A 26689-nucleotide genomic window follows, 5' to 3' on the forward strand; every position below is an offset into this window, starting at 1 on the left:
ATTCACTGCAGTAGTAATACAACGGCAGATCTATTAACAGTCTCTTGTTCGACTCTTTAGGGAACATCTGCTCAAGCACATCTATAACAGAGGGGATAAAAGCTGAGGAGGACAAGGCCTGCACCTCGGTGGCACCTTCCAACCCCGAGGAGGCTGATAATGCCGTAACATTATCAAGTGGCTGTGGGACGTCCGAGGAAGCAGACCCTGCCAAGCTTTCATGGCCAAAGTCGCCTGAGTCGTGCTCCTCAGCGGCAGAGACTAATGGTGTGTGGACAGAGGGAGAGGAGAGTGACCTGGAGAGCCGCGGGAGTGGCCTGGAACCCGGGGAAGTCCCAGCGGTTCCCAGTGGAGAGAGAAATGGCTTCAAAGTCCCCCATGTATGTGGCAATCTCTGTTCTTACTGAATTTATTGTGCGGTGAGAGCGCTTTCTGAAAACAGCGTGCCACGCGCTGAACTCTCGTTTTAGGGCAGAAATAAAAAACATCTCCCGTGTATGAGTCTTAACCATGTTTTCGTAGATGACTGGGCGGGAATCCTCCTGCGAGTGCTTGCTCACATGGTGATGATTCAAAGAGCGTGCAACTCCTGGCTACATGTTGAAACTTAATTTTCCTTCTTTTTAAAAGTTCTTAAGATTAAACTTTTTATTTTAAGATAATCGTATGTTCACATGCAGTCGTAAGGAATAGTGCAGAGAGATCCCACATATCCTTTATCCAGTTTCCCCCACTAGTCACATCTTGCAGAACCATAGTGCAGCATCCCAACCAGGATGATGACATTGATGTGGTCCAGGTGCAGAGCAGTCCCATCTGCTGCAGGATTATCTGGGGTGGAAAGGACCCCTCTGAAGGGCTCTGAGCTCCTGCTGTCAACAGCTAATAACCTCTGGGTGCCAGGCTTCCCACAACCTCTGATGAGCTTTCCGCAGTTTTTGCATTAGGGCTCATGTGGTCATTCCCTCCTCGTGGACCTGAGTCCTAATACCAGGCTGCTCACTCCCACAAACAGGCCTTTGCCTCCATGATAGAGTCAGAGTCAAGACTCCCCTTTAAAACATTTTTTTAATTTATTTTGTTGTTTTTGAGAATATACACAGCAAAACATACACCAGTTCAACAGTTTCTGTGTGTACAATTCAGCGACATTGATGACATTCTTTGAATTGTGCAACCATTTCACCCCCCTTTCCTAATTGTTCCTCCCTTATTAACATAAACTCACTACCCCCTATGTTTTTCATCTGATCTTTTGAGTTTCCGTTGTTAGTTTGATCCCATATAGATAGATCTTGAAAGAGCACAACACTCAAAGCAGACATTCTTTACTAATTAAGCTAAACTATTGTTTGGTTTTAAGAAGACTTCAGGGGATATTTTTGGTTTAAGCTTTAAAGATTATTTCTGGGTAATAGTTTCAGGGGTTCTTCCAGCCTCTATGGCTCCAGAAAGCCTGGAGTCCATGAGAATTTGAAATTCTGTCCTGCATTTCCCCCTCTTTGATCCACATTGTTCTGTAGAATCTTTGATCAGAATGCTCGGTAATGGTAGCTGGGTACCATCCAGCTCTTCTTCAGGACTGCTCTTGATTACCAGCTTCCCTTTCTGAGTCTTTGGAAGGGACCTCCCTGTTTCTCGGATGTCCTTGTACAATGTTAACATTAAATGTTTTTGGCATAAACTGTCCTTGTAGCCTGTGAGAACAGGAGACCCTGCTGCTGTTTCAGAGGAGGGACGGGCCATGGGCTCAGCCCTCAGCAGCAATATCCCTTTTCCTAGGCTGCTGGTCTTTGTTCCATTAAATGATAAAGGTTAAAGGCACTGGCATGTAACCATCCTCCATGAAGGGTATGAATGGGTCAGGCAGCTGAGGCCTTCTTGTGGTGATTGTCAGAATTCAGTGACTTCTTTTCACCTGTGCAGCTCTGTTCAGGGAATTCCGGTGGATGGATGGGAGGAGCCTGACCTGTGTGAGCCCACAAAGCGGGGTGGCTGATGGACAGCCCCCTTCTCGATAGCCCCTGCTCATTCATCTCACCAGGCCTTTTCGAATCCTTGAGTAGCAATGGAAATTACGTAAAGATAGCATCTTTGGATACCCGGTTTCTAAGTAGCCTTAAAGTGATAACTAAAATATAATTTCCTATTAGGTCCCACAACTTTTATCAGTTTATTTATGATTGTACATTATACTTAACTCTAAGATAGATATTTATCAAAAACGTATGGGAAATAGAAAAATGTGGTCCAGTTTTGAAGAGGTGGCTAAGCACGAGTTTGAAGATAGTGTTCACGAATTAGCAAACAAAATTTAGAACTTAATTTCATTTAGGGATTCGACGTGCCTGAGCAGTTAGATTTGAATTCTTGGTAGAATGACAAATAAGTCAAAGGCCCACTTCACTTATGTTTAGTCACATTCTTTAAACTAGAATATAGCTAAAGCTGAATTTTCTTGCTTTCATGGAGGATGGTTATACAGCCAGTGCCTTTAACCTTTATCATTTCATGGAACAATGGCTGGTAGCCTAGGAAAGGGGATGCTGCTGCTGAGGGCTGAGCCTGTGGCCTGTCCCTCCTCTGAAACAGTGGGCAGGGTCTCCTGTTCTCACACGGAGGTGTCAGACAGCAACCCTGTGATTAACCCAGGCCCTTTTCATTTTTGTGTAATTTTGACCAGTGTTTGTTGGTATTAAGTATAATGCAACGTGTATGCTGGTTGTATGTGTACGTATAGATAGGTAGGTAGGTAGATAGATAGATAGATGGATGGATCCCCTTCTTCCTCATTGATCCGTGTGACAGAAAAGTACTGGTTCCTTTCTAAAGGGCTATGTGATTTTTGAATGCAAGGGGGTGTACAGCCTCAGCTTGGCAGGGCTGCATTCTCTGTGAGAAGAAGTAAAAACACCATCGAATATTGATACGTGAACAGCAGAGAGGTAACTAAAGGCCACATCCTATATTCTTATGAATATGTAATCCTGCACTTACCAAAAACCAAACTTACTGCTGTCGAGTCGATTCCTGCACTTAGGTTAGTTTTAAAGAACGTTCGAACACCTTGTTATCTACTGAGTTCATTGCAAGTTTGATAAGCCTGCCCTGCACTACAGCTAGTATTTTAATATGAAGTGGAAAGATAGTTGACCTCGGTAAAATGACTGATAGAATGGCTTCCTATTTTCTTTGATTTTCAGGTCTTAGGGAAAAAAAAAAAAGACTAAGTCTCTAAGAGGTAAACATGTGCCAAGATTTCTTCAGGATTAAGTGATCATAAATTGTTATTAACTGTTTATTTTTTAAAACAAGTCTTAACTCTGGCTCCCCCACCCCCATTTTTATTTCTCTCTCTTTTTTTTTTAACCAGAGACTAGAAGGAGAGACCAAAACTGCTAAGAGTTGGCGCCATCCACTTAGTAAGCCTCCAGCGAGATCCCCGATGACACTCGTGAAACAACAGGCAGCAAGTGACGAAGGTGAGCTCGTGAGTTTTCACAGCACCGTCTCTGTGTAGCTGTTTGTCTCAAACTGTTGGGAAAAAAGTGCTTGGGAGGGAGGAATGTGGCCAAGTACAAAAAATAGCGTTAAGGAATAAACAATTTACTGACAAAAGGAAATGAGATTTCTTATCTTAAATGCTAAATTTCCTAGTAAAAGTCTTCCTGTTTCCTTTGATCACTATTTCCTGACGTTTCACTGTAAGGTTCTCCAGAGCAAGTTGAGAACCACTTCTTTAGAAGTGTCAAATCATGGAACTAACACTCTGTAGGTTTCTTTGCGTTGCCTTTACTTTTAAGGTGGATCCTTTAAATTTATTAAAACTGCCTTGAGTAGGAAACCACAGCCATACCTGGTGTGTGGTGGAAGGTCCTTTCTCCTTAACTAGACTGCTCTGATGGCCTGACATGAAGCAGTTCCACTGATGACCAGTCATCATTCCTGGATGTAGCATTTGTCATTTTGTAGAACTTTTGGTTGCCCTCTTCTCCTCTTTTTCTAGCTGTTTTTTTTTTTTTTTTAAATTTTATCGTGGTAAAGATATATTTAACGACACAGTTGACATTCAGCAATCTTCACATGTGGAGTTCAGTGACTACATCCATCATGTTGTTCAACCATCACCTTTAGCTGTTACGAAATGGTACCATCACCCCTAACAGAAGCTCAGTGTCCCTCAGCATTGAGGCCTCCTTTCCCCTCCCTCCTGCATGTGCTGGTAACCACAAATAAACTCTGGTCTCTATGCATTTGTATTTTCCTGTTCCTACTCATCTCATATTCTTTGGACATGTTATCAGGAGGGACCAGTTGCTGGAGAAGGACATCATTCTTGGTAAAGTAGCGGGTCAGCGAAAAAGAGGAAGACCCTCAATGAGATAGATTGACACAGTGGCAGCAACAATGGGCTCAAACATAGCAACATTTGTGAGAATGGTGGAAGACTGGCAGTGTTTGGTTCTGTTGTACATAGGGTTGTTGTGAGTCGGAATCAACTTGACGGCATTTAACAACAACGGCATTCTAGATATTTCATGTAAGTGGAATCATAGTATTTGTCCTTTGTGACTGACCTCTTTCACTCAGCATAATGTTTTTAAGATTCATCCATGTTGTAGCATGTATCAGAACTTATTACTCTTTATGGCTGAGTGTATTCCATTGTAGGTATGTACCATGTTTTCTGGTAATTAAAAAAATACCATTCTGTTGCCTGCAATTAAAAATCAGACCACTGACCAGCTTTTCTTCCTTATAAATGTCTCTTAGCCTCACGAGAGCCTTGTTTTCTCCATCTTTAAAAGGATCAGTTCAAGGCAGAGACTGTAAAGAGCCCTTCCTTGAGGCATTCTCCATCACTGGTGGAAATTGTTAATGAAGGCCAAGTGTATGTACAGATGCTGTCAAGAGAGTAACATGAATCTTGGGTTCAAGCTTCTTGTTTGGTTTAAATAGTATATCAGAGTAGACAATGTAGCAGATGTCTTTCTTTTTACCCACTGTCTTCTTTCATACCTCAGGTTTAGTTATAAAGCAAATGGTAGATGTAGGGTCCAGGAAGGGATAATATTAGTTTCTATAAGACCAACACAAGGTGGAATTTTGGTTTAAGTAATGTTGTTAGGTGCCATTGAGTTGGTTCCAACTCATAACGACCCTATGTACAGCAGAATGAAACACTGCCCAGTCCTCTGCCATCCTCACAAACATGGCTGTGTTTGATCCCCTTAGTTCAGCTACTGTGTCAGTTCTTCTCAACGAGGGCCTTCCTCTTTGTCTCTGACTTTCCAGTTTACCAAGCATGATGTCTTTCTGCAGGGACTGGTCCGTTTGATAACATGTCCAAAGTGTGTGAAATCAAGTCTTGCCATCCTTGCTTCTAAGGAGCATTCTGGCTGTACTTCTTCACAGACAGGTTTGTTGTTCTGGCAGTTCACGGTACATTCAGTATTCTTTGCCAGCATTGTAGTTCGAATGCATCAACTCCTCTTTGGTCTTCCTTATTCATAGTCCAGCTTTTGCATGCGCTTGACGTGATTGAAAATACCATGGCTTGAGTTACGTGCCCCTTGGTCCTCAAAGTGACATCTTTGCTTTTTAACACTTTAAAGAGAGATTTTGCAGCAGATTTGCCCAACACAATACGTTGTTTGATTTCCTGACTGCTGCTTCCATGGGTGTTGATTGTGGATCTAAGTAAAATGAAATCCTTGACAACTTCAGTCTTTTCTCCATTTATCATAACGTTGCTTATTGGACCAGTTGTGCGGATTTTTGTTTTCTTTATGTTGAGGTGTAATCCATACTGAAGGCTGTAATCAGTCTTTGGTCTTTATCATTCATGGGTATGTGCTTCAAATCCTCTTTGCCTTTAGCAAGTGAAGTTGTATCATCTACATATTGCTGGTTGTTAATGAGTCTTCCTTCAATCCTGATGCCACGTTCTTCTTCATATTGTTCAGTTTCTTGAATTATTTGCTCAGCTTACAGATTGAATAAGTATGGTGAAAGGATACAACCCTGATGTATACCTTTTGTGATTTTAAACCACTCCGTATCCCCTTGTTCTGTTCGAATGACTGCCCCTTGGTCTATGTATAGGTTCCTCATGAGCACAATTAAGTGTTCTGGAATTCCCACTCTTTGCAATATTATCCATAATTGCTTTGAGTAATAAAAAAAAAAAAAAAAGTCATAAAATGTATTTGAGTAATAGAAGTCATGGAATATATGAAAACATATCATCATGTTGGTTTCTTCTTTCTCCTACTTTATTATATCCAACTCAAACTGTTTTTCCCTTATTGTTGAGATACTTATAGGACAATTCTGTATAATGTCATTCATACTTACGTATGTTACTCATGAATTTTGATTACCCTTCCCTATTATGGCCAATATTTGGAGTAGTTTCTCTGAAGGGACTGGGTTATACTAACACACAAGGAAAGCTGCTTTCTCCCGCATCCTTATACTCCTAGGTTAATTTTGATGTGGGCCATCGTCAGCTGGTCCAGATTTTGTTCATGGAGAGCAGCTCTGCTTTCATTCTGTACAGCTTGCAGAACTTATAAATGGATTATTTTAATGAAGTTGTCTCAAAGGTTTGAGGTTAAACATCTTGCTGAAACACTGATGCTTGTAGCTTTTGCAACAGTCTCACTTTCCATTCTAAAATATTAAGAACTCCTGGGGTCCTCTGAGGATTCTTGAGAATCGAGGAGAAAAAAATCAGAATTTTTGTGATGGCTAAAAAATCTTGGCTCTTATATTTCTGCAAGCTTACAAACTAACGATGAAGAGTATTTTGTGGCCTGGAGAAAATTACTTAGATCATCGGCCATTTGAATGATGTCTTGGGCTTTTCCCTCAGTGTCTGAGTTGCCTGTGTGGTAGGAAATGAATGAACATTATCATCGTTAGAAAGTGATGAAGAGCTGATTTTAGTGCTCCATTCTTAAAGCCCCTCCCTCCAAAAAAACCCAAACCCTTTGCCATCGAGTTGATTCTGACTCATGGCGACCCTATAGGACAGAGTAGAACTGCCCCATAGGGTTTCCAAGGAGCAGCTGGTGGTTTCAAACTGCCGACCTTATGGTTAGCAGATATAGCTCTTACCACCGTGCCGCTGGGGCTCTGCTCCATACTTAGGCACACACAATTATAAATCCAGCTTTGTTTGTGAACTTTCTACCCTAACTATGGGCTCTTTTTGCACCCCTTATGTGGAAGCAGGTCTGTATGCCAGATAGGATTATAACATCTGAGAAATTACATCTTTAAATGACAGTCTCAGTGTTCCCTGTTGGTGAATGAGCAGCCCTTTACTGAAAGTGGGCTGTGACTCCCCGCCAACAGAAGAGCAGCAAAGGGGATCGATACTTGATCCAGCCCCTCTGGGAGCATTGGTGCAGCTGAGAGAGAAGAGTCTCGTCTTCTCTTTGAGGCAGTGCAGTGGCTTTTTGATGATGTGAAACTGGAGGTCATTACAATTGGTTGCATATTAAAAGACTAAGATCCTAAAGCACCAGGAACACGGTTTGGCTCATAATAAGTGTTTGTTGTTGCTGTTGTGATGTGACGATGAAGAGCTGGAGGAGAGTGATTGCCAAGATCTCAAGAAGTGAGGGAAATCCCTAGGAGGTTCAGAGGGAAATGCCACCCAGATAGCAACAGAAAGCCAGCGCCCTGGCTGTTTGGGGGAAATTTGTCAGGATTCGAGTAGAGGCCAAGGAATATGAACTAAAACTGCATAGAATCTCCTAGACACTCAGAAGTGGATTCTTACACCCTTAGTGAGTGGGTACAGTGGGGCAAAAGAAAACAAAAAAACTGACCACAGCCCAGGGAGAGGCAAGAGAGCTCACCTGGCGGGGTTTGGGCGTAGGTGGGGAAGGGTGATAGGAAAGAAGGGGAAGTCTCCCCAAGAATTCTTAAACCAAATGACTGTAATCAAATTTATACTTCTTCTTGCAAGCCAAAAGTCTAAAATTAAAGTGGGTGCTGCCTGTAACTAACCAGGCAGAAGCAATTGCACAACTTTTTGAATGCTGTCTGATCAGGGGTGGGTTGATGAACGAATGATAGGCCGTGATTGGAACCCATGGCTTTGTCCTCTGTATGTTTCTGATTTTGAGGATGTCTTCTCCGTGGCCTCAGATTCCTTTTGTGTGAAATGTGGTGCTTGCTCAGGAACAATCAAGGGGTCCCACCTCCGGGTTGATGGGTGGTTTGTGGGCATTTGAGTTCCCTGGAATAGAATGTAGTGCTAGGTGGCTTCTGTTAGATTTTCAAAAGGGCGTGTCATGGATTGAATTGTGTTCCCCCAAAATATGTGTCAACTTGGTTAGGCCATGATTCCCAGTGTTGTGTGGTTGTCCTCCATTTTGTGATTGTAATTTTATGTTAAAGAGAATTAGGGTGGGATTGCAACACCCTTAACTAAGGTCACATCCCCATTCCAACATAAAGGGAGTTTCCCTGAGGTGTGGCCTGCACCACCTTTTATCTTACATGAGATAAAAGGAAAGGGGAGCAGGCAGAGAAGAGGGGACCTCATACCACCAAGAAAACAGCACCAGGAGCAGAGCGTGTCCTTTGGACCTGGGGTTCTTGTGCAGAGAAGCTCCTAGTTCGGGGGAAGATTGATGACAAGGACCTTCCTGCAGAGCTGACAGAGAGAGAAAGCCTTCCGGTGGAGCCAATGCCCTAATGCGGACTTGTAGCCTACTAGACTGTGAGAGAATAAATTTCTCTTTGTTAAAGCCATCCACTTACGGTATTTCTGTTATAGCAGCCCTAGATGACTAAGACAAGGTTGATCACCATTGGATCACATTTGTGTTTAGAACTCATCAATGATAATTCTGTGATTTCTAGAATAATGATGCAGAAAGATCAAAAGACTCAGGTACTCATCTGTAGCATGCTTACCCATGTGCAGAGGTGACTCCATCTACAAGTGTGAATATCGACAAGATTCATACGAAAGCCCTGGTCATGGCTCTGATTTGCTTTGATCTGAAATGTCTGAGTAACTCTTTCTAAATCACTAGTTTAGCAAGTGCAGTGCAGTAATGAGCTGTTAAGCATCTCTTTGAAATTAGAGACAGCTTAGACCCTGATCCCTATCTTTGCAGTGTCTGCCTGCCTTGAGGCATAGATCGAGAGTCTCTTGCAGACACTGTTCCAGTAATTTATCTTTTGGAAAGTCTGCCTGCATTAATATTATAATTCATTTAGTAATGGATTAAAAATTTAAATATACAGATGGAAGAGATGGAAACTGCTGCTTTAATTAGAAATTATTCTTGGTGTTTGACCATTATTTAACGCATTTAACTTAGATTGTCAGTTGTTCTGAAGAGTAAAATGTTTACATTTAAGTGAAATCTCAGCAATTCAACTGACAGAAGTCAGCTCCCTAAATGGTTTTCAGTGTTTCATTTTTATAAAAGTGCTGGTGTTTATGAGGCAGTTGACCCATAAGCCTGTCCTAAGCATATTTTTTCTAAGACTAGAACTACCCTGTGATTTCACCTTACAGTACTAGAGATTTTTGTTTTCTTCTGGGATTGATTGCCTGCGTCTTCCTGTGGTGTTTCCTGCATACTTTACCTGGTCTCATTCAGCTACTGAAGATGCCCCCACCATTGGGAGCGCTACCAGTACAGTCCGGGTGCCCTTTGCAGTTGTCCCTCAAAAAAAAGAACATTATTTAGAATTGGTGGTTTTAGTTCACCTTTGGTACACAGATGATTTTGGGAGAAATTATGCCTTCCTGCTCTTGGGGCCCTTGGTGGTGCAGTGGTTAAAAGCTACAGCTACAAACCAAAGGGTTGACAGTTTGAATCCACCAGCCACTCTTTGTAAACCCTGTGGGGCAGTTCTGCTCTATCCTACAGGGTTGCTATAAGTCAGAATCAACTCAAAGGCAACCGGTTTGGGTTTTTTGTTTTATTTTGTTTTGCCCTGGGCATGCCATAATGACTCTTTTTCTCTCTTCTAACAGCTTTGGTACAGATTTGCCAGTCTTAATTTTTACTTCTTTTATTTCAAGAATTTATTAAAGAGAATATGTTGAGCAAATATAATAATGATGTCTTTTATTAATCTGAACTTTACAAATGCCATTTCAATTATTAAACACAAATATTATTTTAAATATTAAAAACACCCATTTGTTTGTTCTTTTCAAATAGTAATGGGCACATGACTCCCTGTTTATGGTTGAGATCTGGCTTGCAGTATCTCCTTGGCCATTAGCGCTGTCCAGCCTTGGGAAACGGAGTCATGCAGTCTCTCTATGGCGCAGTTTATTCATCTGCAAGAGGAAATGGTTGGATTAGTGATCCCAAAGTTCCATTGAAACTGTAAATTTCTTTGACGCCGTGTAAATACAGTAGGAGGGGATCCTAGTTAGCCCTTGGCCCATGCTAGCCTTTCCTGGAAAAGGGGAAGCGTGACATATAGGAACATCCTTCAGCACCGGTGGTTCCCCTTCTTACAAAGTCGCTTTCTCTGTCAGTTTTGAAACACAGACACTGCTTTATGACTGCAGCATGTCATGCTCCGAATGTTATTAATTTTTACATAATGACGGCTTCTCTTTGTTGAATCAGTTCTTATTAGCTGGAGGTAATGCTTTCCTTTCATAATAAGCACAGTTAAATTTCTGTCTGTTTAAGCAATAAAACAGCCAGTTCAGCAGATTACTAAGTAGATTAGTTTGGAGTGTTTGTTGATAGGCCACAGCCAATGTTGTCCCGTGTTATGTGGACATAAAATGTGCAAGGGCGTTGGCACTCAGATCAAGTGGATATATTAGCTAGCACTTACCGTGTAATAAGTCAGGCCTTCTCAGTTTAGCTTGATTTCTCCATCGGTAAATTCCATTGGAAGCCCGGGTAGCATTGCCTGTTACTGTAATATAGGAAATAAAAATCAGAAACACCTTGCTCTTATTATGCTAGTGGCTTGGTCAGATTTTGATTGAATTAGAGGGGGAAAAAAATGCTAACTTCCTGTGTTACATGGCTGTGTTCCGAACTTTTCACAGTCCATCCTGAAACCTTCCTAAACCATGGTTGGCCCGAAGTCTTATGATCAGGTGTCTGAATGTGCTGACAGCTTTGGGATTGTAAAATGATAGTCGAGACTTTGATTCTTGTGCCTTCATGCATGACTCGTTCTTCTGGCAAGAAACATTGAAGGGAACAGCTTTTGATACTACAATTGCATAGCTCATTCCATTCCTTAGAAAAATAAATTATTGTATTAGGTTCAAATGTATGAGATTGCCAATATTTGACCTTTTTTTTTTTAACTTATGAAAATTGCAGTTTCATACAATTCCACTTTAATAAATTGCCTTACGCCTCCTTAAAACCGTTCATAACCTCCTTTCCCTGGAGACATCGGCCTTAACCTATAAGCCTCTGAATTATCCCATACTTTGAACCTCATTTTCTGCATTTTTTTTCCCACCATTTGCTTGTGAAATCAGTCCCGAAGGTGAAGAATAAATGTGCAAAGTTTGTGAGGTTTATATATTTATTTGTTTTTAAATTTAATTTTATAATAAACTTACTTTGCAGACCACATTTTCTCTTTTTTGCCACTGGCCAATGAAAATTTATTCCTGAGCTGGCAGCGTTCTCTATGCTGGTGTTTGGGAACCCTTGTCATGGATTTTAGGAAGGGGCTTCTCACCTCTTGGGGGTTAAGTAACATGTCCAAGCTCCCAGCTAGTAAATGGTTAGGAAATGGCTCAGTTTATCATCATTTGTATCCTAGGTTGAGCTACCTCCCTCCCCTTTTCTGGTTCCTAGGTTCCAGGTTTCAAGGAGATGGTGAAGTGGCTCTTTTTTTATACCCATCGAAAACCAAAAAACCAAACCTGTTGCCGTGGAGCCGATTCCGACATATAGTGACCCTATAGGACAGAGTAGAGCTGCTGCCGCATAGGGTTTCCAAGGAGCTGCTGGTGGGTTCAAACTGCTGGCCTTTTGGTTAGCAGCCGAGCTGTTAATCACGGTGCCACCAGTGCTTGAAATAGACCTCTAAAGCCTGCACTGATATCCCACTGTTTTCATGTTCATGTTCTTTGATTTGTTTTGTATTGAAGAAGGGTTTTTAAGATCTGAAATTGCAGAGATATTTGTTGTGCTAAAAAAAAATGAGGAAAAAGTTTGCTATAATATTTGAGTGTTTGCATATTATTCAAATATTTCCGTAGTTGTTAAGGTCTTTTCTTGAGGAAATTTACTGTATAATGCCCTCAGGCTCAGTAGGCTGGGATCTGGGCCAGGCATCTCCCTGGGAGAGATCAGTGAGTACAGAGGAGGGCCTGTGCCTGGTACAGCGTAAGTGGCAGAGCAAGGAGGACCCCCTGACACGTTTGGATGTCCTTTCCCTTGACTAGTGTGTGTCCCCCTTTCCCTAGCAGTTGGCATCATGGGCACCTGGTTGGAGTGCTTCACTGAGTCTCTTTAGCAGCTGTTTTATGTGATCTTCCAGGTGATAACAGTGCCCTGTTGGTTCTTAGGTTAAAATATCTAAGGAGCTTGCCGTCCTTTACACAGCTGACGGGAACTTGTTTTGCAGGTGGGTCGCCATGTGCGGGAAGTTTGTTGTTTAGCCATTTTTTGACTTTGTGTTCTAAATGCTGTTGATTAAATATCTTACAAAACTGGAAGGTTCACTCATGGGGAGTTTTGAACTCCTGCAAGGCAAGGGACTCTTATTATTTACTGATTTCCAGCATCTATCGGATGGCGTGACATGCTGTTATTATTGGGTGCCATTGAGTTGATTTTTGACTCATAGTGACCCTGTGTGACAGAGTAGAACTGCCCACAGGGTTTCCTGTAGGGTCGCTATGAGTTGGAATTGACTCGAAGGCAATGGGCTTAATCTTTACTGAAGCAGATTGCCAGGCCTTTCTCCTGCTGAGCTATTCGACCTGCCAACCTCTTGGCTAGTAGTTGAGCACTTAACTATTTGCACCACCCATGGGCTGCATCCATTATTACATTAACATTTTAAGGGAACTGTAATTAAGAATTTTATTTTCCCTCAAAGCCACCATTTCCCAGTAAAATTGTATCTAAAACTCTTGTCATTTTTCTCTGTTGGAAATTTATAACTTTTGATAGCAATTCAAAGAATCTTTAGGAAAAATAAAGTTCCCAAGTTGAAACTTCTTTTCTCTCTTTTGAGCCGCTTGTTCCTGATGACCTCCTCCCTTCTCCCTCCCCCCACCCCCACACACAAACACACACTCACAGGCCAATTTCCTCCAGGACATTTGGAACCTTACATAATGCCTCCCAGGCCTGAGATTTTGCCCACGTACCTGAAAGGTAACAGATGCTGCTGCGTGCTTCATAGCCGAGTGTGATGCTGTACCAGCCAAAGCACGTCACTGGAACATAACCCCAAGCAGCAGACTCACGGTGGCGATTGGCAAAGAGAAAGCGTCCTGTAGTAGAGTTGATGACTTTGCCCATCTGCTGGTTCTAAGTAAGACCTGGCAGCGACCGCTCCACAAATGGCCCCAATCCTCTCCTTTGGAGAAATCCACTTACATTGCACAATCAAAATTTGTTCAAAGAGACTGTACTGAGTGAATAAATCTAATATAAGCCTGCTCGCAAATGAAGGCTTCCCCCAGTTCATAGTACCCACCTAATATTAGCCTGATGGCAGAATTTTTTTATTCAGTTTTAAAGGTTGCATATTTTTATAATTATAAAAACTTGCAAATCTTCTTTCTTCTGTTTCACACTTTCAAATATGTTTTTATAGATGTGACATCATTCTTTATGTACAGTGTTATACTCTGATTTTTCATTATACTGTAATATTGATTTAATATTGTTATATAATACATATATTCATACTATATTGTATTTCATTAATAGTCCTCAAAAGCACCTACTCTTATGCGTGCATACTATGGCCATACCTTAATTTATTAGTATCTTTCTTAATGAACACTTAGTTCTAATCTTTTTTTATTACTGTAAACAATTCTTCAGTGATATTTTTGACTGAAGGGGGGAATAAAGATACTTTTTCCTCTGAAAAGATATATCTTTTGATGCAAATATACATTTATATTTATATACATACACACACACATATATATGCATATATATGAGATAACTGGGCTATCTGTCTAGGTCGGCTCTTACTATTCTAGTCTGTATTATTGTTATTATAATTATTTAAAAAATATCTAACTGTGTTTCTGGTGAAGGTTTACACAGCAGTTTAGGTTTCAGTTCGACAGTTTATAAAGGAGTTGTTCAGTGACATTGGTTACTTTCTTTACAGTGCGTAAACATTCTCATTATTTCCACTCTGGTGGTTCCGATTCTAGGCATCTAGTTTCCCTTTCCCCTTACATTCTCATCTTTGTTTTAAAGTAATTATTGACCATTTGATCTCATGTAGATGATTTTTAAGAAGTATTGTTATTCTAAAAGTTTCGTGTTTAAGGCTTACATTGCAAGCCATTTTCTGGGTGACCTTTGCAAAGGTTATGCTGGAGACCAGAGGGGAATACCTTCATCTGTTGAAGGCTTAGGAGGTGCATAGCAATAAGTAGCAGCTTAATGGCTGGCATCTCACACGACCTGCTTAAAAATCCTGTAATTTAGGTAATCATGTACTCATTTTGCAGACGAAGGTACTTTAAGATTATACCAGTTGCATGGGTGAACCATTATTTTAGTTCCATCTCAGTTCCAGAGCTCATGCTTTTTTCCCTGTGGCACTTGGAGGATTTCTGGTATAGACAACAGATAAATGTGTTTACTATAACAGAGGTGGATCAGAGTTCTACCCCTGTAGCTGTGGTTACCTCAGGATAATTTAATAACCATTGTTCTAGGCCACAGAGAAAAACTTCATTATAGTTTTTGCCAAATTTATTATATTGTTTTCCTGTGAAATTTGTTGTCATAGATTTAAACTTTCTGTCACCTGAACTAATACTTTTATATATATATTTTTTTTTTTAATTTGACTTTTTACTTACATAAGCCATATATACACTTTTTTTCTTAAAAAAATGTTAAGTTGCTTTATGTAGAAAGCAACCCGAAAGAAATATTTAATCATTAAAATAAAAACTGTATATCCACACAATTGCTAACTGTGTATCTATACAACCTCTGTGACCAATGGGGCCCCTCCACACCTTGGGAAACTTTAGCAATTTGTGGAAATAAGTTGCTCTGTAAATAATAGAGAGTACCGCAAGTTAGCATGAGTAGAAATCTTTGGAAGATTTTCTAAACAACTTTAAGAATTGCGGCAACCTGACTTTCTTTTTAGAACTGCAAATTTTTTAGGACTCTCCTAGCTGCCAGCTTTTTAGGCGGCTCCTCTTCCTCATCACATGACCTGTACGATTGAGTCTCTCTCTCTCGATACCTCTCCGACAGTTGTGGCACTGAATCCCAGACTTTATAGCATAAACATTGACAGCAAGAAAGAGACCTAATAATCCTATGAAACTGATGAATTGGTCTGTTTAAGAACAGAGTGGCTTATGGCCCTGAGGAGAGGGTGAGTACCTTAGTTATCTAGTGCTGCTATAACAGTAATACCACAGGTGGATGGCTTTAGCACACAAGTTTATTCTTTCACAGTTTAGGAAGCTAGAAGGCCAAATTCAGGACACCAGCTCCAGGGGAAGGCTTTCTCTCCCTCTTGGCTCTGGGGGAAGGTCCTGTCCTCAATCTTGCCCCTAGCCAAGTTGATGCATATTTTTGGGGGACAGAATTCAATCTATGACAGTGGTTGCGGTTTGAATAGCAAGCAAAAGGATAGTTTTGGAGATGATTTTAAGGTATGTTGGGGCGAGGTGCTGGGAGTTGTAAGCACCTTGGCTGTGAGTGGCTAACTGCTGTGATTTTATCTACGTAATTTTACCTACAAGTAACATGAGCACTTCTTTGTTCTTGTTGAGAACCTACGTTAAGTCTGTGAAAGCTGGAACCTGTGTAAGGCGGAAACGTGTCAGAGAAGGAAAACAAAAATATTTTCTGCTAACAGAGAGCCATAGGAAAAATGGTAAGACTGCAGCCTGTCAAAGGGGGAAAACTTGCAAGACCTGGAAGAACAAGGCAGGCCTGTCAAGTTCCAGCTTTCACTGTCGTTAGGAAAGAAAGTGGTTTGATGGCTGGCAGCGTTTTCCCAGGTTTGCTAAACTTTAATGCACTTATAACCAGGGATCTTTTGTTTCCCAGAATCTCTCATATTTCTTCAGCAAACTGTGGTGTTGAGAATGAGACTCTGAGCTATGCACAGTCTCTTGATTGTTGATGTGCTTGCTGGTTTACCAACAAGTGATTCCATGATTATAGTAATAAAAACATCGGTGTTCATTAAATGCCTGCAGTGTCCACGTTCTCTGTAGGTTTAATACTATCTGCCCCCTGCCCTCTCTTTTGACTAGGATATTGTGAGAACTAATTTGATTTTCTAAGAATCTAACACTCTATAAAACAGTATGGTCTATTTTCATTCCACAACATGTTACAAAAGGCATCATGGTGTGAGGTAATTATATACCAGTGGGATTCTAGTGAAACCTGTAAAGGTTCATTACTCAACTGTAGCTGAAGGGGAGGGAAGGGAGGAGAGAGAATTCTAGGCATAGTGATGCCAGATGATCAAAACGTAAAAGTCACAAAAGGAAAAAAAAATTTTTTTTTCTCTCTTCTGTATATTGAAAGATACAAAGTATATGCATATATATTTTAATTTAAGGAAATGGCTGAAAGTACACTGAAAAGGAAGCAGGAAGAAGAGTAGAAGGAGGCTCTTGGGGGCAAAAAAGAGAGTTTTGTTTTGGAATCATGTGGTAAGGAGACGGCCAGGATATCCTAAGGGTCCTCCTACCTCCCCCACCACCAAAAGGAAAAAAAAAGACCCAAACCAAAAAAAGCCCCCAAACAAAACAAAACCCCAAACCCCTTCTTGGTTCCCTAAAGGATTGGGGCTTCTAGTTATATAAATGCTGTGAAACTGGAAAAGGCACTAGCCAGGGTCAGTGTAATATTTAAGTCTGTGCTTGAACAATGTCCTGATTCAAGGGTAAGCACGTTTTCTGGGACATGGGAGAAGAATGAAGAATTTGTTGAGGAAATTACAGGAGGACAAAATATTTAAAATCGAGAAAGTTCCAATATTTTTCACTTTTAAAGCTAACTGGAAATCAGAATGACCATAATGACCCAAGGGGTATGAGTATCTTGGAATACTGGATACCCACCAGTATGATTGAGTAAAATCCTTCTTACCCTAATAAAATATTGTAGCATCTAATGAGAAACAGATCAAATGAAAATAAGGAGACAATTGTATGGATTTTAAATAATAATACATCTATTTATATATCACTTTAGAATTTACAAAGTACTTGAGTACTTTACAAATAATTTTTATATCTACTAAAGAAAAAAAAAAAAGAGGCAGGGGAGGAAGATAATTATGAGAACATGTCTTACCCAAGGCTAAAAACCAGCCCAGAAAAACCCACAGCCAACTCATAGTGACCCCATAGGGTTTCCGAGGCTGGTAAATCTCTACAGAAGCAGACTGCCACATCTTTCTCCCACAGAGCCACTGGTGGTTTTGAACTGCCTACCTTTCAGTTTGTAGTCAATCACTTTAACCACTGCATCACCCGGGCTCTACCCAAGGCTTAAAAAACAAAAACAAAAGCCTGTTGCCATTGAGTCAATTCCCACTCATAGTGATCCTATAGTACAGAGTAGAACTGCTCCAAGGAGTTCCTGGTAGATTCGAACTGCCGATCCTTTGGTTAGCAGCCATAACTCTTAACCACTGTGCCACCAGAGTTTCCTACCAAAAAACCAAACCCACTGCTGTCGAGTCGATTCCGACTCATAGTGACCCACTACAACAGAGTAGAACTGCCCCATAGAGTTTCCAAGGAGCGCCTGGTGGATTTGAACTGCTGACCCTTTGGTTAGCAGCAGTAGCACTTAACCACTACGCCACCAGGGTTTCTGGGTTTCCTGCAGTCTTTCTAAACCAAAGGGATTGAATCCAAAGCTAGGTCTCTCGACTGCCAGCTCTTGTTCTTTATGCTGCACGGGGTTGCTGCCATGCTACATTTTCATTTACAGAAGTGCACAGTGATGGCGTTCAGTGCTACTCTGGCCTAGAGAACATCCAAGCAGAAAAAGGATGCTCTTTGGGCTGCAGGAAGACTTCGTCTGTGGGGAAGGGCGATGTTGAGAAGGTTCGAAAACAAGCCATATGTCACTGGCCACCCTAGGCTAAGCTTTTGGTGAAAGTGGAAGTGGAGGGCCCTAGTGCAGCTCGGTCTACTTCCAGCTACCCACTTAGTTCTTTCTCATTATCTCTAGACTTTTAGGACCTAAAAAGTATTCTGCCACCCCTGAAAAAATCTGAGACCATTCCACACTAACTTGTAACCAACCCAAGGGATATGAGTATCTTGGAATATTGGGTATTTACCAGTGTATTCATAAGGTTTTCACTGGCCAGTTCCTTAAGATTGCTAGGTTCCTAGTGAAGGACATAATGCTTTGTAAAACAGAGGGTTAGCGAAAAAGAGGAAGACCCTCAACACCATGGGTTGACATAGTGGCTTCACAATGGGATCAAATATAGTAACGATTATGAAGATGGCACAGAATCGGCCAGCGTTGTGGTCTGTTGTACATAAAAACCTAACAACAGCAACCAATATATTACACTGGACCATATGAAATCGCCAATGTTTAAGCTTTTCTTGACCTCAGTAATGGCAATCTCGTATGGGTCAACCTCATACTGAAACCCAAGTGACTACATTTTGTTGTAAGTTTCATTCTTTTCTAATAAACCAAGTGATAAGATAAATTTTTTGTGAGCCAATATGTAGCAACAGCTATTTATAGCTAATTGCAGCAGATATTACCCTATGAGTCAAAGGCCTGATAGCATTTAAAGTTCCTGGTTAACACTATAGCTGCTAACCAAAAGGTTGGCAGTTTGAAGTTGCAGCCACTCCTTGGAAACCCTGTGGGGCAGTTCTACTACAGGGTTGCTCTGAGTCGGAATCAACCTGAGGGCAGTGGGTTTGGTAAACTTCTCCTTCACGTCTCCCACAGTAAGAGCTCTATTGTGTATTGCAGGGGTTCTCTGGCAGAGCCAGTTTACACTTAAGGTCAGATTGTCGTTAGCTGCTGTGAAGCCAAACCCTGACTCACGGCGACCCCATACACAATGAGATTGGACTGTGGATCCCTGAATCTTGAGGAGAATGAGAAGCAAATTTCATTTGTTCCATTTCTCTCAGGTTGTATTTGGGAGACATTTAAAATATGTTTGCTCTCTGGCATCAAGCACCTTGGAATGTTTGCTTCTTTTATAGTGTTGTTCTTCCTGGGCCCCTGCTCACTGGATTTTCATGCTCTTTCTCTTAAGAGTTGCCTGAGGTGCCCTCAACTGAGGAAGAAGTGGAAGAAACAGAGTCTTGGGCAAAGCCTCTGGTCCACATTTGGCAGACAAAGCCCCCAAACTTTGTGGCTGAGCAAGAATACAATGCAGCCGTAGCCAAAATGGCACCACACTGCGCTATCTGTACTCTACTCATGCCCTACTACAAGGTAAGGTGGGGGTCTGACAAGGTTTCTCTTTACTGCTACACTTCTGTGTGCCTGTAAATCCCAGCGATCACCGGGGAATCACTGTAGGGTTAGCATGCACAGAAGAAAGGAAGATATTAATACTCCTGTAGGTAACAGCCTTCATAGGAAAACAAACAGAATTTCTAAGTGCTGCTTGGGAGATGACAGTTCTCTGACAGTACTTGTTATTTTTGAATGTCCTAGTTTATTTAAGGAAAGGGGCAATTCCAACCTTTCTTCCTACTCCTTTCACCAAGAAACAGAACATAAAACTTAACAGTAGAAACTTACAAAGAGAGAATGTCTTAGGCTGGGTTCTCTAGAGAAGCAAGACCAGTAAAGCATATAAATACATATAGAGAGATTTATGTCAAGGAAGTGGCTCACAAGGCTGTACAAACTGGAGCATCCCAAGTCTGTGGGTCAGGCTGGAGACCTTCCCTGACTCATGCAGCCACAGGGGCTGGTGAACCCAAGACTGACAGGTCAGAGAGCAGGGGTTTTGCTCACAGGCTATGAAGATTGACGAATCCCAAGACTCGCAGGCAAGACCACAGGTAGGCTGCTAGCTCAAGTCCCAAGAACCAGAGGTTGGACGAACAGGAGCCACTTGTAGGATTGAGAGCCAGCAAAAGCCACGAGGCTTGCCAGAATTTCCACTTATATTTGATGCAGGCCACACACCCAAGGAAACTCCCTTTCAGGTGATTGGCTACTCACAGCACATCCCATCATGGGGGTGATCACAGGATCATACGACTGCCAGACCACTGACAATCATGGCCCAGCCAAGTTGACACGCAATCGTAACCATCACAGGGAGCTTACACCTACTTCTGTTTTTATGTTTGAAAACATCGCTCTCAAATAATATAAATGTCAACCCTGGGTCCACATTTTCAATATCTCTTATGATTTTTCCATGTGGAATGGGCAGAGGACACACCATGCTGATACAAACTGGATAGGCCAGTTCACCTTCATTGGCCAGCTGAACTTAATACGGTTTTTGACATTATTCGGTTCTTGACATTATTCCATATGCATTGTACTGATGGCATCTCAGCTTATGGACGTTCACTGTCTCTAGCACTAATGCAGGCCAAATGTTCCTTAGGAGTCTAGTGAGTGTGGTACTACACGGTCTGTTTTGAGGCACAACATGTTATCAAGTACATGGATGTGAACATTGTGTTTCAGTTCCTGTTTTCATTAATAGAATCAGAAATATTTTATTCAAGATCACATCCCTTAGAGATCTATGTAAAGCAGACATTACTCAGCTCAGATGTTTCAGAGCACAAAAATATGTGATATGCCGTATTTTCAGACTTTTATAACTAGAGGAAGTAGTATCTTCACTGGATATCTTTGAATGCAGCACTAGTGACAGAACATTTTTTTATTTTCCCTTTTAGACCTTAATTTTTTTTGTTTAGGGTTATTTCTGCATCCTAATCTGCCTGTATATTTCTCTGGCAATGGAAAAAAAAAAAATCCAAGTAAAATTGTGAGATTTTTAGCATAAATTTTTAGAGTAAATTTCATGTATTTTGAGGAGAAATATATGAAATGTTGTCCTTTCATGTATTTTGTTTGCAATGTTGTCCTTTCACATTTAGCAACAGGCACCAGATACTTTTCTTACTCTTCTAAAAGTTCCCGACGAGGCAGAAAACTTTCTCAGTACTGTTGCACAGATTTAAACTGGGGTCTTTGAAAACACCCCTTCATGTGGAACCAGGTGATTTTCTTTAGTCAATGCAAATAGGTCTGTTAGGCTAGTGCAAATAAAGAAGCAGAGACAAATTTGTCAGCAGAATCGATGCTTCTCAAGATCACAGCTTCAGTAGCTCCAGAAGCAGCATTGACAAATAACAATAGTTGGATCGAGGAGAAACAACGGAAGTTGGAAGGTGCAGCTGCTAGTGGATTTGATTGACCAGAACGAATGAGAAGCTCTTTTCCAGGTTTTTCACTCATGTGTGAATGTTCTGTTTTTCAGCCAGACAGCAGCAATGAAGAAAATGATTCTAGATGGGAGACAAAAGTAGATGAAGTGATTACTTCAGGAGAAAAGACTAAGCCACTCATTCCTGAGATGTGTTTTATTTATAGCGAGGAAAATATAGAATATTCTCCACCCAATGCCTTCCTTGAAGAGGATGGAACAAGCCTTCTGATTTCCTGTGCAAAGTGCTACGTACGGGTTCATGCAAGTAAATGAACTTATCATTTAGTCATTCACTGGCTTTTTAGTCCTTCACATAGTCTTTATCTTATGTCTTGAATCATTCTAGTTCTTACCAAATCATGTGTTCTGTTGACCTACTAATGTATGGTCTATCTTTGTCCATGCAATTTCTGTGGTTTATTATATGGATATTGCTGTGTTTATCCAGGAGCAGTAACTGTCTTATGTTTGAAATACTCTCCCTATCTACTATTTATTTTTTTGATACCGTCAGCTTCCACAAGGGATTTGAAGACATTGTGATTGAAATACAAGTATAGCAACCATCTTGTTTGTATCAGTTTGAAACACATATGCATATATACATTCATTCTTTGTTGTTAAACATATATATGAGGCAAAGCACCAAAGCACGAGAAAATTGATATTTAATCTTGACTCCTGAGCTAGCTATGTGATGTAGTCACAATATTTCATAAACATATGCTTGAACTCATGATTTCACGGTCTTGGTTAATGATGATAGGCTTTTCTTCGGGTAATTATACTCTTGTTATTTTCTATTCCCACCTCAAATGTTACAGCAATTTGATTTTAAATATCACATCATTTAAATCTTTCAAAAGCCTCTTATTTCAGGAAGTCAGATAACAAGTGTTTCTTGGGACCAGGTATTGCTACGTGTATTTGTGTCATCAGCCATCTCCTTACTTTGCTATTTTTGGGCAGGCAAGTCAAAGTTGAAGACATCTCTTCCTCACTAACCATGGACTGCAAATTCTTTGCCCCCATCATTGAAATTAAAGCTAATTAAACTTAATTTTTGAAATGTAATTTTAAATTGTTTCAAAAATATAATTTCAAAGTTTAATTATTGTATGATCCCTAAATTTTCAAAACTCTCCTCTCTGGATTGCAACGTATTCTGAAATTTGTTTTGCATGGCTCAATAACTACAGTTGACAGTTCAATAATTTTGTTATTTCCTATTGAAGACTTATAACCTGTAGCTGTATGACAACTGTTTTGATCATTAGTAGCTATTAAGACTCATGCTCTTATAATTCCTTAGACTATATTAATTAAGCAGTATAAGAACCAAAAGCATCTTTGAGACAGTCTTGCTTATGTTTTGTTCCAAGCACTAGGAGTCAAATCAGTATGATAGGCAGTTGTCTTGGGTCTCTTTATTGAGTGTTGAAATGTGTAATATTTTAAAGATGCAAAAGACCTAATGTTTGGGTCCACACTCTTATTTTTTAGGTTGTTACGGCATCCCTTCTCGTGAGGTCTGTGATGGATGGCTGTGTGCCCGGTGCACAAGAAATGCGTGGACAGCTGTAAGTGACTTGTGTTAGTATCTTTGGTACCTCCCACACCCCATGCCCTCTGGACACATTTAAATCTAGTAGAAAGGTAAGATGGTACACATGATCTTGTGTGTAGATTCCATATTCAACTGTATTCCTAGCCTTTCCTTTCCAGTTCATCCTCCACGCTGGCCCTGTATGCATTGTAGGAGTATTAGATATACAGGTAGTCTCCGACTTAAAGCTTATTTGAGTTATGACAAATTGCACTTAAGATCCTCTTTTTTTTTGCACATGTTTGCATAAGTAATACGAACTACTACTTACAGTGTTGTAATGTGTAATTTGCTGATGTTATTCTCAGGTGTTCATTCACAAGGTGTTCAATTTTATGATTTACTGTTCAAAACATTGCTGTGTAGCAGGCTATGGCTTGGTCTACAATGAAGTCAGTGTCAGTGTTTGGAATCTTAATGGATAAAAAAGGTGGGCAGTGTTCAACTCTAACGACATATGACAGTTGAGCTGTGCACACGCCCTACAGCTGTTACAACTTCAGCATCATTGATACGACACTGATGCCAGCTTCATTGTAGACCATGCCCATAACCCAAAAAACCAAACCTGATGCTGTCAAGTCAATTCTGACTCCTAGCGGCCCTATAGGACGTAGTAGAACTGCCCCATAGGGTTTCTAAGAAGTGGCTGGTGGATTTGAACTGCCGACCACTTGGTTAGCAGCCAAATGTTTAACCACTGCACCATCAGGGCCCCAACCATAAGAAGCCTCAGGTATTTGACTTATATCAGAACTGACTTAAAAAAAAAAAAAAAAAATTTTTTTTTTTTTTTTTTTTTAACTGAAGACAATTATCAGAATGGAACCCTGTTGTAAATTGGAGACTACCTGTATATTTTTAGGTGTCCTTCACCTGCTCAGGAGCCTATAGAAACTGCCAGTTGTTTTACCACAGCAGGTCCACACTTGGATTTCAAGCCTTCGTGTTCTTGCCCAGCCCTATTCTGCAATTCTTGAAAATAGGTCATCTAAGTAATAGTCAAGGTGGGGTACCCTTACTGTCTCCTGAAAAATCCATGCTCACGCTCAGCATTTCAACCAGGTTGAGGCCTTTCTCCCACTTCGTCACCCATACATTCATACCTTGACAGATTGTAGAGTATGTTCTCTGTGCCAGGCATTGCTGTAAACTTGAGGTAGAACCTTCAACAACCAATGATCCTCTGCTTGGGAACACAAAGTCCCCTTGGTCTATATCGTTTCTCCTAAAGACTCCTGAAATGTTAGCTTAGACCCAGTCATTGTGTTTTGTTCTGTTTGTCCACTTTCCTGCTCGTTTTGCCACTTGATTATGTTTTTCTCTGAAGAACTATGAGAACTTTAGGAGTATGGACCTTCCAGGTCTACACACTATGTCCCCACTCATGACCACAGAGCCCTGCTCAGCTGGGTGCTTGCAGTCATAATAGTAGCATTGGCTTTATTCCTCAAAGATTTATAATGAAAAAGGATTACATTTCCTTGCAATCAAAGTTAAAAACGTGAAGTACACTGTAAGGAAAATGCCTTGCACGGTGAACATTTTTGGCATGGTTATGTATTTTTAGTGCTTTGTATGGAAAGAGATATATGACAACTATAAATTAAAGAAGTCTGTGAGGGGTGCCGTTGTGAATGATTTTTTATCATTAGAGTTCAGTTTGGGTTATGAAGGGAAAAGGTGGAAATGATGGACACTCTTTATAGGCCTAATAATCTTATCTATGAGATGCTAATAGTAACAGCAGGCCCTGTTCCTGTTGCGTGAACCCGAATAAAGGCCGTGTAGAACCACAGTTTGACCCGTGATTTCTTCTCAGTCACTCTGAAGTATAGATTGAGAAATCAGCCTTAACTCTAATCCAGTTCCCCTAGGCCTGAAGAGTTCTCTGTTCCATTCAGTTAGTGCTCAGCTCTTGTGCTCACACTCTGAGCAGTCCTGTTGCCCCAGGTAGTGCTGTCCTTCGCATGGCAGAGCAGGGCCAGGCGTAGGCTGCCCAGACTGTTTCTGAAGTGGCTTCTGCTCGCTCATCATGTGTCTACGTAGCATGTCTTCAGAAGGAAATACTCAGATTAATTACTCTTTGGAACTGATTTAATGCATCTTCCTTAATCCCCCCACCCCTTAGAAAATACAGTGTGCCATTTTGTATTTTGATATTGAAACCATGCAGGTAACATTTGATTTGCAATAGAACTGGGAATTCTGGAATACAACTTTACTGTGATTTTTCAGACTCACATAATTTCTTATTTCTATTTGGAAATGACCCAGATTCACAGTGGGCCCATTGTTCTTTCAATTTGCCGATTGTGAGTGAACTTCGTCTCTGAAGCTCTATTCCTAAAGCGTTCCTCCTGGGAAATCATTGAGTTGCCGTTTTAAGTATTGCTGGGAAGTAACATTGATAATTCTGACTTTAACACCCTGATTCAGCGTGGCAGCAGGTGTTGGAATATTAATTTATACTGGACACTCAATACGATTTCTTTGAATTCTGTGGATGAAATGATTGCGTTCTAAAAGTGTCCTCAGACCTGATTTCTTCAGGCATCAGAATCACATGGTCAGTTTTGGATTCCGGAGAAGCCCTAGACCTCCTGTTTAAATGGAGGCTCTGACGAGGCTAGCGACAGTCTAATAGCGCAGCTGGGCTCAGGTGGTAGTTCACTGTGGCTTGTGCTTGACTAAGGAGCCCAGGGGCGCAGGGGTTAGGCGCTTAGCTGCTAGCCTGCAGCTCATTTCAAATTGATTCTTAATGTGAATCTCATCGTTTTTGACCCGAATTTCTGTAGTTTGTTATCAGTTCCCACTATAAAATGACTACAAGCTACAGCTAATTAGAAATGTAACACAGATATTCTCACTGTGAAAATACAGAATCTGTAGTGCTTTCTTTCTGGCTTCTTTTTACCAGTTTCTTTTTACCCTCATATTGCATAGGTATGTATGTGTGGGCATGTCTGTGATCTTTTATGTTTCATTATCACCTGAACATTACTGTAGGACTGTGCTTCTAATTATGAAGGAGGGTTTTAGTTCAGTGTCTGGAGTGGGCTGGTTACCTAAGAATTAATAATCCAAATGCTCAATGTTCTATGGAGTATCAGAGGTTAGTAAGCTAATCCATGATAGGATTTTTCATGTAATCTTCTGGAGAATTTATAATACAGAATTCTAAAGAGTAACTCAGCATAAGCAGGTATTTGGAGAACAATTTCCTTTGTGGTTTGCATCTTTTCCAGAGTTAGATTTTATCTAAAATTCTCACTCAGCCAGTCTTTGCTCATTAACAAACTCTGTCCCATTAGCCTTTTGTCGTATTTCATCAACATGGTTAAAGGAATTTGGATAAGACTCTCTTATTTTAAATTTGAGGGATAACAGCTCTTTTGTGGTTGTTTCTCGCCAAGAAATTGGAACGTTTCCCACCATATCACC

At 40.8% G+C, this 26689-nt stretch overlaps 1 protein-coding gene across 1 annotated transcript in view; it reads left to right on the top strand.

Moving 5' to 3' along the window:
- The window catches only part of KDM4C (lysine demethylase 4C), a 384820-nt gene that overhangs the window by 198156 nt on the left and 159975 nt on the right, over window positions 1-26689 (top strand). Inside the window, exons 11-15 of the mRNA XM_049896778.1 lie at window positions 61-380; window positions 3374-3482; window positions 19483-19664; window positions 21691-21904; window positions 23143-23219. Of these exons, the coding sequence (XP_049752735.1) occupies window positions 61-380; window positions 3374-3482; window positions 19483-19664; window positions 21691-21904; window positions 23143-23219 (902 nt within the window). The remainder of the gene's footprint in view (window positions 1-60; window positions 381-3373; window positions 3483-19482; window positions 19665-21690; window positions 21905-23142; window positions 23220-26689) is intronic.

This window comes from Elephas maximus, chromosome 9 (genome assembly GCF_024166365.1).
Source record: "Elephas maximus indicus isolate mEleMax1 chromosome 9, mEleMax1 primary haplotype, whole genome shotgun sequence".
Taxonomy (NCBI): Eukaryota; Metazoa; Chordata; class Mammalia; order Proboscidea; family Elephantidae; genus Elephas; species Elephas maximus.